Source organism: Denticeps clupeoides, chromosome 15 (genome assembly GCF_900700375.1).
Source record: "Denticeps clupeoides chromosome 15, fDenClu1.1, whole genome shotgun sequence".
NCBI lineage: Eukaryota > Metazoa > Chordata > Actinopteri > Clupeiformes > Denticipitidae > Denticeps > Denticeps clupeoides.
The window spans coordinates 21365298-21383133 of record NC_041721.1 but is presented as its reverse complement, the minus strand read 5'-3'; the positions used below and the strand labels follow the sequence as shown (position 1 = coordinate 21383133).

The window sequence follows — 17836 nt, the reverse complement described above, 5'->3', positions numbered from 1 at the left end:
ACAGCCGGTTATAACAGATCAGCACAAAGTATTTACTAGCGAATTCTGATAATGTAATACGATTATAGGTTTTTATGTTTTATCTGAGGCTTTGCTGACTGTTCAATAAAATTAAGAATGGATTCATGTTATACTTGCAATACTTGTGGACTTTCTGTGAAAACACTTATGTTTCACACGCTTCTTGCGACCCTGTTGACTATTTTGAATGAAATGCTTGATTGTTCGATGATCACACTTCAGAAGCTTTACCATTTTAAGAGTGCTGCATCCCTCTGCAAGATATCTCACTATTTTTGACTTTTCTGAGCCTGTCAAGTCCTTCTTTTGACCCATTTTGCTAAAGGAAAGGAAGTTGCCTAATAATTATGCACACCTGATATAGGGTGTTGATGTCATTAGACCACACCCCTTCTCATTACAGAGATGCACATCACCTAATATGCTTAATTGGTAGTAGGCTTTCGAGCCTATAAAGCTTGGAGTAAGACAACATGCATGAAGAGGATGATGTGGACAAACATACTCATTTGCCTAATAATTCTGCACTCCCTGTAGGGTGGTAGTAGCCTTGTGTGTAACACACTCACCTAAGAACCAGAAGACCCAGGTTCAAACCCCACTTACTACCATTGTGTCCCTGAGCAAGACACTTAACCCTGAGTGTCTCCAGGGGGACTGTCCCTGTAACTACTGATTGTAAGTCGCTCTGGATAAGGGCATCTGATAAATGCTGTAAGTGTAAAATGTAAATCTTAATGAGATATAATCTCAAACAGAAGTTTTAAACATCACTTATTTTTCTCTTTAGATATTTGGACTGGAAATGAGACAAAATTACTAGGTAAGAAAAACTTTTGCAGTGTGGCTAAGCATGACAACAGATTGAATGGTCCAAAAAAGGCTAGTGAATAAAAACACGTCTTTAGTCTTTTAATGCAAAGTAACTATAGCACCCCTGCTTTACTACTGTTATTAACGCGCTAACGCTAACTTGTCAAGCTGGATAACGAGTAAACACCAGCACCAGGGACATTACGTTCCTCACTTCAAAACGGATTTTCGCGCAGATTTCTCTGCCTCCGCCATGTATCTGTCCTCTACCTCCGCTCGTTTTTTATTTTTGCTCCGCGCTGTCTATGAGGCGCCAAACTCTGCTAGCATCTGTGCTCGAGAGAGACCGAGTGTGTTCACTCCGCTCTGCGCTCAAATAAAGTTTTTTTTTAATAATCAAATGTCTCCGCGTCGCGCGACATAACGAATCGATTAGGAAATTCGTTGCCATCTCTTTTAGTAATCGATTTTAAACGATTTTAATCGATTCGTTGTTGCAGCCCTACATAAAATTATAATATTTGGTTGCAATATTTGCTTATTGGTTTTCATTGTATACTTGCAATATTTGCAATACTGTGGTCTGTACAGTCGCAAAAAGCATTTCACTGCATATCATACCGTGTATGACTATGTATGTGACAAATAAAAATTGAATTTGCAACAAGCAACAATGCAATATACAATCTAAAAATTTAACATGGTAGTACATTTTTCAATTGTCAATTCAATGCGCAAAGTGCAGATGTAATCTTTAGTTCATTTCAAAGTATTTTGAATACAAAATAGAATAAGAATTCACTGAATTGCATTGCAATAAATGAAGCGGAATTGACGTTGTTAGTGAAGGTCCGCCAATTTTTTCCTTGATGAGCCTCGCTTCTGTGGATCCTTTCCCTGTGAGCCTGGAGCCAAGACCGAGCTGAACGAATCAAATTAATAAATCCTTTAAGGTGCAGTAACAGACTCCATGTTATGAATAAATGAATGAAAGCCTTTATTGCTGTTGCAGGACACCATGTCACCAGCGGGAAAAAACAAACCGTACACCGAAGGAAGACGGGATATAGGAAGAAGAGAAAAACAAAATTACATGGAAAGAGAGGAGGAGAATTAACACAACACAGCCCCCAAACTGTACTAAACCCCCCCCAGCACCATAAGCATACAAAACAGCCCCAAAACTGTACTAAAACCCCCCAGCACCATAAGCATACAAAACACCCCCCAAACTGTACTAAAACCCCCCAGCACCATAAGTACATTGTCACTACACCTCACAACCTAAAAAGTGGGGATTCACAACAGGGGAGGTGGTAGCCCTGCAGCCATAGAGGCGCTGGACGCAGCGAGGGCATGGGATGGGATGGGGTGGGGTGGGGTGCGGTGAGTGCATATCTGAACGTATGGATATGTGTGTTTGTGCGTATCCAGATGTCCTTGGGATTGGGGGACAGGAATGCATGTGAGTCTCACTGCCTTGTCCTCCAGGGAAGTTGTTCATTGCACTCTGATTAAGGGGGAGCCAAAAGCATGTAGGATAGAGTTGTTTGGGTTTCATCCATCATCCAAAAGCTGTGTGCTTCTCCGTAATCCAATTTGAGATCAATAGTCACAGTCTGAGTGCCTACAGCTCTGCCCACTCCATCAATCATCCCAGCCAGCCTAGTGGGGGTTCTGAGGAGCTGTCAGTGTTCAGCATATGGATATCTTCTGTCCTCCACGGAAAGAGCTGCCAGACATCCCTCCCATCAGTCCATCCTGTAGCCAGTGTACGTTCCTGCAGGACCGTCAGGTTCACCCAAACCTGGACTTCTCGTCCAGAAGATGCTGTCTATTTTGTAGAGACCAGTTGATCAAATCCATGATTTCCTGGGCTGAGAGAGTCTCTTACATATAAGACAGTAGACTAAAAGAAAGGAGCAAAGCAGGGACAGTAAGGGGAGGGATGGGACAGGAGAAAAGTCATGATACACCTTCATTACAGAGGAGTAAAAAGGCTTTTTCTGTCCTCACTGGTGCTTCACGTTGCACGAGTTCAATTATAGCATAAGTGACAACAGTGCTTCAGTATTGATTGACAATAGCCAATCAGATCAGAGGAAGACACAGAAGAGAGATGATTTTCGATAACAGATAATATTGGCCCCCAGTTATCAGCCAGGCTGATGATGGTCCATCCCTAGTCAGTGGTCAGTACACCCACATGAAGAGTCGGGTGGGCTGCTGGGGGCTGTAGTGATGAGCTGCCTGTTGAGTTCAATAACTTCGCTGATGAACTCATTAACTCCAACAAAATCAGCACAGATGATGTTCAGGCACGTCTTCTGTGGGCCGGGACGCTGCTTCCGAACCCAGTCCAGCAGGACCGCGTAAGCGCTGAGGGTCATGCTCTTCATAGACTGGAGAGGGTGGTGAAGGACATAACACATGTCTTCAGTCAGGTTAATTCCTGCCACGAAAAAACTTCCTGAGGGACACAAGCAGAACAGACAGTGGTGACCAATGATTAGGAAGAAATGGGACAGTCTTTGTGTTCAAACTGATGATCATAATCACAATCTTGCCATCATAATTTAAAAAAAACCTGGTCCTTTTAATGATATTATCAGAAGAATCCGAATCAGAATATCTTTATTGTCACTGTAACACGTACAGCCGGAGAGGTGTGTGTCTAGAAAAAATGCTGTCTTAAAAAAAGACATATACTAATATAATACAAATATAATACAAAAAATTATACATTTTAAATTTAAGTGCACATGAATAAGAAATTGAGTTGAAGATGGATTAAATGTCATTAGGTGCTCTGATGTCAACAGGGTAGAAGCTGTTTAGTCTGTTTGTCCTGGTTTTAATGCTTTTTTGGTTAATTTGCATAAAATGAAACATTTATACCTCAGTGGGGTTCAAAGAATGATGAGTGGTCCCAGTGGGTCTCCAACATGAATATAATTTCAGGATACCCCCAGGATTTTTAATCTTAAATGTAAGACTTTTTGAGACCACTTTAGATGAAAATTAAGACCAACGTCGAACCTCTCCTGGCATATGAAGGTAATAATTGAAAATCAATTCATCAAATCAAATCATAAAAATAACTTTATTTAAAAATAAAGGTCTACAGTCTTCAAAGATCTCCTGCAATTTCTTAACAAAATATTTTAGCGCTTTGTAAAAAGCAACGTAACCATGTGAGGGGTGTATATCTGCACGTTCTGGGACAGTGGTGGCCTAGCGGTGAGGAAGCAGTCCCGTAATCTGAAGGTTGCCGAACCATTAAAGTGCCGTCCCCACACACTGGTCCCCGGGCTCCTGTCATGGTGCCACTGAGGTCCCCTTACTGAAGGTACCGTCCCCACACACTGGTCCCCGGGCTCCTGTCATGGTGCCACTGAGGTCCCCTTAATGAAGGTACCGTCCCCACACACTGGTCCCCGGGCTCCTGTCATGGTGCCACTGAGGTCCCCTTAATGAAGGTACCGTCCCCACACACTGGTCCCCGGGCTCCTGTCATGGTGCCACTGAGGTCCCCTTACTGAAGGTACCGTCCCCACACACTGGTCCCCGGGCTCCTGTTATGGTGCCACTGAGGTCCCCTTAATGAAGGTACCGTCCCCACACACTGGTCCCCGGGCTCCTGTCATGGTGCCACTGAGGTCCCCTTAATGAAGGTACCGTCCCCACACACTGGTCCCCGGGCTCCTGTCATGGTGCCCACTGAGGTCCCCTTACTGAAGGTACCGTCCCCACACACTGGTCCCCGGGCTCCTGTCATGGTGCCACTGAGGTCCCCTTAATGAAGGTACCGTCCCCACACACTGGTCCCCGGGCTCCTGTCATGGTGCCACTGAGGTCCCCTTAATGAAGGTACCGTCCCCACACACTGGTCCCCGGGCTCCTGTCATGGTGCCACTGAGGTCCCCTTACTGAAGGTACCGTCCCCACACACTGGTCCCCGGGCTCCTGTCATGGTGCCACTGAGGTCCCCTTAATGAAGGTACCGTCCCCACACACTGGTCCCCGGGCTCCTGTCATGGTGCCACTGAGGTCCCCTTACTGAAGGTACCGTCCCCACACACTGGTCCCCGGGCTCCTGTCATGGTGCCACTGAGGTCCCCTTAATGAAGGTACCGTCCCCACACACTGGTCCCCGGGCTCCTGTCATGGTGCCACTGAGGTCCCCTTACTGAAGGTACCGTCCCCACACACTGGTCCCCGGGCTCCTGTCATGGTGCCACTGAGGTCCCCTTACTGAAGGTACCGTCCCCACACACTGGTCCCCGGGCTCCTGTCATGGTGCCACTGAGGTCCCCTTAATGAAGGTACCGTCCCCACACACTGGTCCCCGGGCTCCTGTCATGGTGCCACTGAGGTCCCCTTAATGAAGGTACCGTCCCCACACACTGGTCCCCGGGCTCCTGTCATGGTGCCACTGAGGTCCCCTTACTGAAGGTACCGTCCCCACACACTGGTCCCCGGGCTCCTGTCATGGTGCCACTGAGGTCCCCTTAATGAAGGTACCGTCCCCACACACTGGTCCCCGGGCTCCTGTCATGGTGCCACTGAGGTCCCCTTAATGAAGGTACCGTCCCCACACACTGGTCCCCGGGCTCCTGTCATGGTGCCACTGAGGTCCCCTTACTGAAGGTACCGTCCCCACACACTGGTCCCCGGGCTCCTGTCATGGTGCCACTGAGGTCCCCTTAATGAAGGTACCGTCCCCACACACTGGTCCCCGGGCTCCTGTCATGGTGCCACTGAGGTCCCCTTACTGAAGGTACCGTCCCCACACACTGGTCCCCGGGCTCCTGTCATGGTGCCACTGAGGTCCCCTTAATGAAGGTACCGTCCCCACACACTGGTCCCCGGGCTCCTGTCATGGTGCCACTGAGGTCTCCTTACTGAAGGTACCGTCCCCACACACTGGTCCCCGGGCTCCTGTCATGGTGCCACTGAGGTCCCCTTACTGAAGGTACCGTCCCCACACACTGGTCCCCGGGCTCCTGTCATGGTGCCACTGAGGTCCCCTTACTGAAGGTACCGTCCCTACACACTGGTCCTGTCATGGTGCCCACTGAGGTCCCCTTACTGAAGGTACCGTCCCTACACACTGGTCCTGTCATGGTGCCCACTGAGGTCCCCTTGATGAAGGTACCGTCCCTACACACTGGTCCTGTCATGGTGCCCACTGAGGTCCCCTTAATGAAGGTACCGTCCTTACACACTGGTCCCCTGTCATGGTGCCCACTGAGGTCCCCTTGATGAAGGTACCGTCCCCACGCACTGGACCCGGGCTCCTGTCATGGTGCCCACTGAGGTCCCCTTGATGAAGGTACCGTCCCTACACACTGGTCCTGTCATGGTGCCCACTGAGGTCCCCTTAATGAAGGTACCGTCCCCACACACTGGACCCGGGCTCCTGTCATGGTGCCCACTGAGGTCCCCTTGATGAAGGTACCGTCCCCACGCACTGGACCCGGGCTCCTGTCATGGTGCCCACTGAGGTCCCCTTGATGAAGGTACCGTCCCCACGCACTGCTCCCATCTCATGGACAAAGAGACAATCCTCCTCAAAACAAGGTCATGCAAACACTCGTACAACAAAATATGAGAAACAAACTTAAAAGCCCTATGCATTATATCATGTATTCTGTCATAAAAGATCAGCGCTCTGTAACTCATCATTCTTTGGGTGGGTGATTTGGGTGGTTTGTGTCACTTGAATTTAACAAGTTGTCAATGAAACGGAGTTACGGTTAGCAGCGGGTTTAAAGGGAACGGAATTTAAGACCTTAGAACAGAATTCAATAACTTTTCAAAGCCTTAATTTCCTACCTGATGGCCTACCATCCTCCACCTTTCGCCGGTCCAGGTACGAGACAACGCTGTCTGGCTCCGCCTCATTGGCCCACCAGTAGTCAATCTTTGGCCAGAGGTCCTGGTGGCTCTGGGCTGCTGAGTCATCATATGACAAGATGACCTGACAACCAAGATCCCAGCACAGCTGGAGAGACGGAACCTCCTGAAATAAAGAGTTTCTGGCTTCACAGCCCGTCTTTAACCCACAATGGATCTGGGACATACTCTGAATTGTCACCTTTTTGGGACAGAGTTTCTTTTCGAACAGGCTTGTCAGGAAGAGGATGAGCTGCAGGTGCTCTGCTGGACCCATGCCGTCGAATGCAGAGCATGCAATGATGACCACCTCTCTGGGGTGCTGCTTCAGCCACTGGGCCACGAGTGTGAGGGCTTCCTAGGTCAACACATCACAACAAATACTGGGTTTACTGTACAACAAATGGCAGTATAGTTCATTTTCTGATGCCGAATTTTGCTCATACATGGTGGAGATCTTAATAGCTGGTTGGATGCTGTGCTAGATCGCTCTTAATTTTAAGAGCGACCCCACTATAATGAGCAAATCTGCTTTTTTAAACTAAATCATTTTTGTCAAATTTTAGTCTCTCTGATGTTTGGGAGATGGTACTCCTTCTCACAGGACCAACAATTGATTACTGACAATAAGTCGATCCCACTGGTCCAGTCCTGTGTTGACCAGAACATAATGCTATCAGACCATGCTCCTGTGGTCTAATGTCCTTTCCTGGTTTTCTTCCGTTCTGAAGACATTAGAGTTTAATGAAACACGGAGAAATTCCTGAAAGAACAAACATACAAACGAAGCTTCGATACAGCATGAAGAAGACAGTGAACATGGAGCGACATAAATGATTACCAAAATAATCCTTTAAAAAAAGTTTATGCTGGTAGAATGCTGGCCAGTCGGCTGCAGGGTAGTCGGGTAAAATGACAGAAACAATCCTTCAATATTTACACAGTTTCATGATATAAACTGAATGTGCTTGCTCTGTGGATGGAGTATTCTAATTCCCCAATTAAAATAGCAGAAAATGACACATATCATTCACAAGGAGGCACAATAATCTCTTAAAAGGAAAATATTCTTGACAACTTTGAAGGGAAGATTTAACTTGGACATCTTTTCAAGTCTTAACCAAGATTAGGTACTTTCAATGAATACAATAGATGTTTGTCACTGTGCATCAGAGGCAGAAAGGGTTCATTTTATATGACAAAGTATATATGACACACACACACACACATACACACATACACACATACATACATACATACATATATATATATATATATATATATATATATATATATATATATATATATATATATTTTAATACCAATCTTCCTAACCCATGAACCTGAAAAGTAATCAACAGACTAGCTGTGCTTCAGAATAGTTGTTAGTTGCATGCCACATCTTCATCTGACCTTCACAGTTTCTTGGGTGTAGATCCCATGCGCAAAGTACAACTTTCTACTGATGTCGCATGTCTTATGGGCCACCCTCAGGTCCAGGAAGCGTATCCCATCATCCAGCTGGTCAGAGATGCTCCAGGCCTGCAGGGTGTAGACAGGGCACATTCTCAAATTCAAATACACATACAGTCATACACGGTATGATATGCAGTGAAATGCAGACCACAGTATTGCAAATGTTGCAAGTATACAATATACAAATATTGCAAACATAACCAAATATTACACTTTTATGTTTTTAACATGAAATATGTGTAACTGGTAGGGTGAAGGTATGCAAATGAGTGAAGTCCCAGTAGGGGCAGTGGTGGCCTAGCGGTTAAGGAAGCGGCCCCGTAATCAGAAGGTTGCCGGTTCGAATCCCGATCCGCCAAGGTACCACTGAGGTGCCACTGAGCAAAGCACTGTCCCCACACACTGCTCCCCGGGCGGCTGTCATGGCCGCCCACTGCTCACTCAGGGTGATGGGTTAAATGCAGAGGACAAATTTCACTGTGTGCACCGTGTGCTGTGCTGCTGTGTATCACATGTGACAATCACTTCACTTTAAAAATATTGTACAAGAGTAAAAAAGTTTGTGCAAGGATTCTGGGGGGATCTTTACATTTAGAGCATTTAGCAGACGCCCTTATCCAGAGGACCTTACAATGAGTAGTGACAGGGACGGTCCCCCCAGGGACGGTCCCCCTGGGCTTTAATGTTTCTTCACCTGCGTTGTGGCCCACTTCTTGACGCAGGGTCGCAGGATGCAGGGCACGCAGCGGTCCAGGCTCCTCAGCAGCCAGCCCTCGGACTGCAGGACCGGCGAGCCGCTGTCCAGACAGTAGGACATGGTGTCGTGGCTGCCTGCAGGGTGACGGCACGCATGCGCACTTCACTTCACGTCCACTCACTACTTCCTGGTGAAGACGGCGGCGGTCTGACCTGGAATGGCGAGGTCCCACAGCGGCACCCTCCACAGCTTCTCCGGAAGCTGCGCCATCCAGTCCTTCTCCACGCTTCTTCCGCGGCTAGAGCGCATCTGGAGCCGCCCGTGACCGCTGCTGGTGTGACAGGGACCGGCAGGGACCGGCAGGGACCGGCAGGGACCGGCAGGGACCGGCAGGGACCGGCAGGGACCGGCAGGGACCGGCAGGGACCGGCAGGGACCGGCAGGGACCGGCAGGGACCGGCAGGGACCGGGTACAAATTCCCAGCCGGCCACAAAAACGAGTTTACACACTACAACCACCAGGACTGGAAATCCATTCAAAATGAACAATGTTGCTAAATAAATTCCAGCATTACTCTTCATTACTCCTCTAGAATGATTACATTTACAGTTCTGGTCTGTTTCTGCACCAAAGTGTTTTTACCTTCGACGATAATCCAGCTTGCTGCCCCAGTAGAACAACCTCCACCTTCCACACAATAACTAAAGTTCTCAAGTCCCAGAGAGGTCCAGTGAATGCACGAAACTCCAGATATCAACTTTCAGCAGGCAGCAGAGATAGGAGCATAAAGACTGGAACTTACTCAGTAAACAGAACTAAGATCTCACGGTTTCTCCATTTCGTCAGACAGTGATAAGTTCTCTCAGCAGGAAGTAAATTCGATTTACCAGCTCGCAGAGTCACAGAGCAAATTTTCAAATACACTCCGAAACAATATTGCATTTTGTGCCGGTTGGTCATAACCGGGTTGTAAGTTGCAAAAATAAGAAAAAGGAATTTCAGGCTGTTCATTACCTGGTTAAAAAGGCCGTAGCCACAGCATTTTCTGTCATGACCCCCTGATGGTGAGAGGACCATGAAGGTGGCAGGATTGAGCTGCGGAAGGCAAGGCCTCTCACACCATCACATGACCAAGGTCATTTCACATGATTTTACAATTTAAAAGATCCCGGGGGCTATGGGACAAAAACACAAGTGATAGACCTTTGCTGAGTTGGACGTTCTGACAGTAGGGACCTATTATTGTTGGAAAATCCAAGAAATAAAAATGAAATGACGTGTAATATGATATCAGCTAACACCAATAATCAATCAATTTTTAGGAATTTTTATGAACAACTTTTGGAATAAGTTTGGAATAGGGTGGCCAGACATCTCTTTTTCCCCCGACATTTGGATTAATTTTTAGAATTACACTTCAACTCTCGCATGTGAAACGATTTCCCACCCATTCCGCTGAAATAAACACAACTTTTAATGGTGATGTCTGGAAAGTAAATATGGTTCCCGTTCATTATTTTATTCATTTGATTTTAAAGGTGAAGGACATTTTACAAAAGGAAGATGTTTTTATTCTGATTTGAAATAAATTGTTCTTTTTCCCTGTCCACTCTATAAATAGATCATTTTAGGTGAAAACACAGAATTCAGATAAATAAATAAATAAATAAATAATTGAATTTATGAAAAAACTACAGCCCTACAACGAGGCTACAAAGGGCCAAATTCAGGGAACAAAAATCCTTCTTTTAAAGTGATCAACAGGAACACTGGGGCTGATCACTATGTGGAGTTCTTTTGACGCTTGTTCTGGATTGATCTTTATGGGTCTTTTGATCAGTCAGATTGACTTTAAGTGCACTTTCCAATTGCCTTCTCTCTACTTTTGTGTCCTGCGTCAGTAACTTCTTTTTTGCCTGGTTTCATCCATCAATGTAAAACACAAATACTCATTTCAACAGCTAAACTGATCTAGAGTCAGTGTTTATTGGTGGTTGGTCTTCATTATCTGCTCCGTATCTTTATATTGGACAGTGGACAGGACACGGGGAAGACGGGACAGACAGAACCCACATTCATCAGTTGTCTTGTTTTTAAATAAACGTCCGCCATCATATTTAGTTTATTGGAATTTAGTCTGTTGCTGGTGTAATTTACCAGTATACTTTTCACATAGACTTTTGATCGTATGGATTGTAAAATATTAGTATGAAAATCATAAAAGTCTTTAATAAATCTTAATATATATCAGTGGAATTATCACCCAGGAACAAAATGGCAAGAAAGAGACAAGCCAGCTGCCACAGGTACTGCAGAGGCTTTTTGTGCTTGATATGGATCAGTACACTCACATTTTACCATGAAAAGTATCGAATTATTAGCACCTTGATTAAATGTGGATATTTCTTATTATATTAATTGATATTAATCAATCATCCTGCAAATGAGTTGGGAGGGATTCCCTTTACCCCCAGACCAGTGACCTGCAAACAAATCAGAAAGCAGGAGTCAGTCAATAAGTCAATACCAAAACATGTACGCAAATGTCTCTGTCTGACCCGTCCCCCTTGAGTTATTTGAGGAATTGGAGTCGGAGGAAGTTCCTGTTCACCTTAAATATGCAGCCGGCTTCAGGCTGCCGGAGGAGAGCGTCCTGGTCCATGCCTTTATATGCTGAGGTCACGTACAGCTCTGAGAAATCCTGGCCGCCAAAGCAGCAGGACGTGGTCTTCTCCACTGGCAGCTTCACAGTATGCAGCCGGGTACCTGAAAACGCAAGCTGGATTAGGGCGGAGTCATCCTGCCCCTTTCATAACCCAACCAATGCATGCTTTTAAAGCACCATTATTACCAGAGTGAGATCTGATCTGGCTTTCTGATTGGCTGAGAGGACTCCTGATACCACCACATATCACAAGTTCATATGACCAGCTGCTGCATATCATGTAAAGCAGCTGGTCACGTGACTGAAAACAATATAATAATATAGAATGATACTTTTAGAAATTGTTGCTTAAGATAGACACCATCCAAACACACCTGTGTGAGGGTCAATGCACAGCACCCTTCCTCCATTGTAACAGGCGACGTAGAGCTTCCCCTCACGGTCAACACACATTCCGTCTGGGATTCCCTCACCCTCCTGCATCCTGTACACCAGCCGCCGGTTACCTTCACACACACACACCACACACACACACACACACACCACATACACCACACACCATTACCATAAACTCCAAACCGCTTCTACAACTCAATATCGCATCAAACAGTACTACACACACAGACAGGCAGTTCTACACACACACCAAACACACACCACACACACACCACATACCACATACACACACACCACAACCCACACACACATACACACAACCCACACCACACACACACACACAACCGCTTCTACAACTCAATATCACATCAGACAGTACTACACACACACAGACAGGCAGTTCTACACACACACACACACACACACACACACACAACCCACACACACATACACACAACCCACACACCACACACACACAACCCACACACACATACACACAACCCACACCACACACACACACACACAACCCACACCACATACACCACACACACCACATACACACACGCGCACACACACACACAACCCACACCACATACACCACACACCATTACCATAAACTCCAAACCGCTTCTACAACTCAATATCGCATCAAACAGTACTACACACACACACACACAGACAGACAGACAGTTCTACACACACAGACAGACAGGGGCTCTCACAGATTTTGCCAGTTTCCAGGTCATAGTCAAATGCATCCACTGTGTATGCCAGACTGTCGATGTAGTAGAAAATGCGGTAATCTGGTGACCAGTCCAGGCCATTGGAGAGGTCCACCTGGCCAAAGTGTCTTATCACACTGTGATCGGGGAACAGGGTGTACAGAGAGCCCTGTTTCAGTTCCAACTCAGCCGGCCGAACCTCTAGACCCATGGTGCCTGCAAACATACACGTCAGTAGCCTAGTGGGTAATACACCTGCCTATAAACCAGAACCCCACAAAAGGTCCCAGGTTCATTTACTATTTACTACCATTGTGTCCCTAAGCAAGACACTTAGCCCTGAGTGTCTCCAGGGGGGCTGTCCCGGTCACTTCTCTGGATAAGGGCGTTTGTTAAATGCTGTAAACGTAATACTGGCAAATATGTCAAATTTTGTCTGGGACAATGACATCAATGGGATTAGTTCACATTTGCAGTGTACATAACTCCCATGAAGCCTTGCAGTCAATCAACTACCAATAATATAGCACATGATTCCATAATCATTAAATATCGATCTACTAATTCATCTAGATTGTTTGAGAGATTTGGGAGGCGTGTATGCCACCCTCTGTGTCACCAAAATGCCCATAATTTATATGAGCCTTTAAAGGGCCAAATGAGGTACTGTGTGGTTCTAACAGCAACAACAATCAAGAACAACTTAGAACATCAATGTTCCGTCTGGATGTTTCACCTGCAAAGAACCTGCCAGCCGGATCCACTTTTCCATCGTTGAAGCGGTTCGTGCTCTTCTCCTCCGCTGGTTGGGTGATGGGAGTGGTGGTCTGCAGCTCCCAGTCCAATGCAGCAAAGCGAATTCCTTCAGCGATTACGTAACCTCCTGAATTACGGGGTGCCACACAGCCCACATAATACTCTATAGAACAACAGATACACATATAATCGTTACAGACAAAAGATTGTGATTTCTACATTAAAATTGACCACACTGTATGAACATGTGATATTTTGTAAGTCCAACTCAGCGGAGGAAGAAGGACATCAGAGAATTGCATTGGCCTTGTTATATAATCTGACTCCATTATTAGCAATGTAGTTCAACTCATCTGATGTTACCTGGTAGATTACTATTGCAATTTGGACAAAACGAAGGAAATGATTATTGACTTCAGAGGACAACAGAGGGACCGTTCTCCACTAAACATCGACAGTTGAACATCAAGGACACAAAGTTCCTCAATGTTCATCTAGAGGAGAACCTCTCCTGGGCTCTCAACACCAGCTCAACAGCCAAGAAATCCCAGAAGTGTCTCTTACATTTACAGCATCGATCAGACGTCGTTATCCAGAGCGACTTACTGTCAGTATTTACAGGGACAGTCCCCCCCTGGACACACTCAGGGTTAAGTGTCCTGCTCAGGGACACGATGGTAGTAAGCGGGATTTGAACCTGGGTCTTCTGGTTCATAGGTGAGTGTGGTGCCCACTAAACTACTACCACTATCTCTACTTCCTTTGCCCACCACCCATCCTCACCCAACCCATCTGGGAACAGCACCACACGCCACCAGCATTGTGAAGGACTCAACACACATGCATCTTCACCCTCCTGACATCTGGAAAAGGTACTGAAACATTCAGATCCTCACTGTCCACATCAGACACCTGAAGTCTCAGGGACGTTCCACTCTGGACTGATAGACACTGTGCCTCATATCTCTGTTCCGTTTCTTTTACAGCATCATTAGCACATTGTTACTCTGCACCCTCGCGACTTGTTTCTCTGGGATTGCACTTGATGTAGCCCAGTTTGTCTGTCGTACACGTGCACAGAACGTAACATTGTTTTATTGTTTAAATGTTACGTGTAGCACCAGGTTCCATTACGTACTGTCTAACATGTATGTAGCTAACATGACTATAAAGCTCACTTCAACTTGATATAAGATGAAAGTTGTCACATTTTAAAACACAATGACAGCTACTCAGTGGGTGAGTGAAGGGGACAAAGGACAGACAGATGCAGTTCCAGAAGGAGATTAGTTCATCTTGTAGAGTTGTTCAGGCTGATGTTTGCAAGGTTTGCAATATGGGTGGTCGCCTAAGCAGGCATCAAGGTGGGGGTGGCATCACGAGCATCTGATTTTTAGTTTGGCATGTAAGGGCCTGCCCTGACATCGTGATTATATGGCCACTGACCACATTTCTATTCCACATTTCGCTTGCTGCAGTTAGAGGGGCGGCAGGAGATTCTCTGACTGGCTGAAGCAGCATCTAATAATTCAAATTCAAATTCAAATTTTATTTGTCACATACACAGTCATACACGGTATGATGTGCAGTGAAATGCTTTTTGTGACTACTACAGACCACAGTATTGCAAACGTTGCAAGTATACAATGAACCAATATGCAAATATTGCAAACATAACCAAATATTACACTTTTACGTCTTTAACATAAAATATGTGTAACTGGTAGGGTGAAGGTGTGCAAATGAGTTAAAGACAATGTTTAAAGAAAATAAAAGAGCCATAAAAAAGAGCAGTAAAGTAAAAAGCGCAGAGTGATTTTGTGCAAAGTGATTTTGTGCAAAAGAGTCCGGAGTGATTGGAGGTGAAAGTGAAAGTGCTGGAGTGTATTGGAGTTCTATGTACTGTTGTTGAGAGCTCGGACAGCCTGCGGGAAGAAGCTCCTCCTCATTCTCTCTGTGTTGGACTTCAGGGAGCGAAAGCGCTTCCCTGATCGCAGCAGAGAGAAGAGTCCATTGTTGGGGTGGGTGAGGTCCTTCACTATCTTCCTGGCCCTGGTGCAGCACCGTTTGCTGTAGATAGATTGAAGGTCAGGGAGCTTGGTACGGATGATTAGTTCAGCTGATGGAACCACCCTCTGTAGGGCTCGCCTGTCCTTCATGGTGCTGTTCCCGAACCAGGTTGAGATGTTTCCCGTCAGGATGCTCTCTATGGTGCAGGAGTAGAAGTTCCTGAGCACCTTGGAGGGCAGTCTGAAGTCTCTCAGGCGTCTGAGGTGGTAGAGACGCTGCCGGGCCTTTTTCACCACGGTGTTGATGTGACAGGACCATGACAGGTCCTGCGTGATGTTAACACCGAGGTAACGGAAGCTGTCCACTCTCTCCACTGGGCTCCTGTTGATGACAGGGGTCTGGTAGGTCCTCTCCTGCTTTTTTACTGAAGTCCACTATTAACTCCTTTGTCTTTCTGACGTTCAGGTGGAGATTGTTCCTCTGGCACCAGTTCACCAGATTTCCAACCTCCTCCAGGTAGGACGTCTCATCGTTGTCAAAGATCAGGCCCACCACGACAGTGTCCTCAGCAAACTTGATGATGGTGGTGGAGCTAGTAGTGACCGTACAGTCATGGGTGTACAGGGAGTACAGCAGGGGGCTCAGAACACGTGAGGTCCTCAGGGGGCTTCCAAATAAAGCACATTTCACTCATAATATTGTCAACCCAAGTTCATTTTGTCACAATTCATTTTCTGGGTTATGCAAAATCGCTGAAAAAAATACAAACCGAATCTGTTAAATTCATTTTGGTTCTGGAAACAGGTTTTACGATGAAATATGTTAATATATTATTCATCACGTTCTATGTTTCTGTGGGGTGGGTTGGGTTTCTGGACATGGTTAAAAAGTGAAAGTGACGTGAATGTCATTGTGAGACACTGCAGCACAGCACACGGTGACACGGTGAAATGTGTCCTCTATATTTAACCCCTCACCCTTGGTGAACAGTGGACAGCCATGACAGTGTACCAGTGTGTGGGGACCTCAGTGGGCACCATGACAGGCGCCCCGGGACCAGTGTGGGGGGACCAGTGGTACCTTGGTAGTTCGGGATTCGAACCGGCAACCTCTGATAGGTCTGTTCCTTTACTCACTAGGCCACCCCACAACATGAAGATCCCTTTTTTTTACAGTACAGTTTTAACATGCATGTGGACGTTTTTACTTATTAATCTGGATTTTAAAAACGTTTCAGGAGCCACCGTAGCTATAAGGTCCTGACTAGTTTGTGTCATGCTAATTAAAAATCTTTATGACTCTCAAAATGACACCGCAAATGTGTAAATATTACAGGAATGCATTATTAACATGCTAAGTACTGTATAGGGTCAACTTCACATCCATCAGTCTGGATTTATACATAGAATTTTTTTTTTACCACTTTTCAAAATAAATACTTTTTTTCTACTTTATGAAGTTACATTTCTTGATGTATTTACATTTTATCTTCATTGCAAAACTTTTCTAAGTTATCAGGAGTTGGTGTTACGTGGCATCACATGACAGAAGCAGCCAGTCTGCGGTCCTCGGATTGGCTCACCAGTCGTCACGCTCTGGATCTGATTGGTCGCCGCGTTCCACCTGCTGACCCGCTGTCCGGTGATGTCCACGTACAGCAGCGTCCCGTCCTGCTGCTCCCACACCGGACTCTCCCCGACCTCGCAGCGCTCCCGCACCGCGCACTGCACACGCACCGCCATGCCGGAGGACCGAGACGAGACTTCCGTCGTGGGCGGAGCCGGGGCAGTCACGTGCACGTTTTGCTGCGGCGAGGGCGGAGCGTGTAGTCATGGTTACGCACAGGCGCACACGACACTGCGCTGGAAAAAGTGCACTCAACTATTTGGTTAGACATTTATTTTAGAGCAGAGATGCATTTAGTGTTGTGGATTGGCGAGTACAGTATTTACCAGACGTCTTATAATCAGTAGTGACAGGGACAGGACAGTCCCCCCTGGAGACACTCGGGGTTAAGTGTCTTGCTCAGGGACACGATGGCAGTAAATGGGGTTTGAACCTGGGACTTTGTACTCTAGGCAGGTGTAAAACCCACTAGGCTACTACCACGCCGGAACCATTTCTCAATTTATATTATGCATTGTCTTTGGTTCATGTTGCACACTCCTGACAGGTGTGGTCATCCAGTGACTTCATAATGTGTCCAGACCCAACACTGCCTCCACAAGCTTGCATGCATGGTGCCCGTCCCTTTTTACCCTGATCTACTAATCGTTTTGGACTCATCAGACTACTGGTCCAGAGTCCAATCGTGCAGGGGTGCTAGTAGCCTAGTGGGGAACACACTCACCTATCAACCAGAAGGTTCAAATCCCACTTAC

At 46.3% G+C, this 17836-nt stretch overlaps 2 protein-coding genes across 2 annotated transcripts; both read right to left on the bottom strand.

Moving 5' to 3' along the window:
• Nucleotides 1-1807: 1807 nt before the first annotated feature.
• On the bottom strand, nucleotides 1808-10737 carry LOC114764391 (PI-PLC X domain-containing protein 1-like). The gene is made up of 6 exons (XM_028954001.1): nucleotides 9118-10737; nucleotides 8903-9039; nucleotides 8146-8274; nucleotides 6935-7090; nucleotides 6673-6859; nucleotides 1808-3304 (listed from the first exon to the last, which is right to left on the bottom strand). The coding sequence occupies exons 1-6, from the start codon at nucleotides 9485-9487 to the stop codon at nucleotides 3021-3023; spliced, it is 1263 nt and encodes a 420-aa protein (XP_028809834.1). The 5' UTR covers nucleotides 9488-10737; the 3' UTR covers nucleotides 1808-3020.
• A 251-nt stretch (nucleotides 10738-10988) lies between these two features.
• Nucleotides 10989-17442, bottom strand: rgn (regucalcin). Its single transcript, XM_028954002.1, has 6 exons — nucleotides 17038-17442; nucleotides 13426-13608; nucleotides 12690-12905; nucleotides 11946-12077; nucleotides 11518-11672; nucleotides 10989-11389 (listed from the first exon to the last, which is right to left on the bottom strand). Exons 1-6 carry the CDS (start codon nucleotides 17195-17197, stop codon nucleotides 11339-11341), a joined length of 897 nt encoding a protein of 298 aa, XP_028809835.1. The 5' UTR covers nucleotides 17198-17442; the 3' UTR covers nucleotides 10989-11338.
• Nucleotides 17443-17836: the final 394 nt, after the last annotated feature.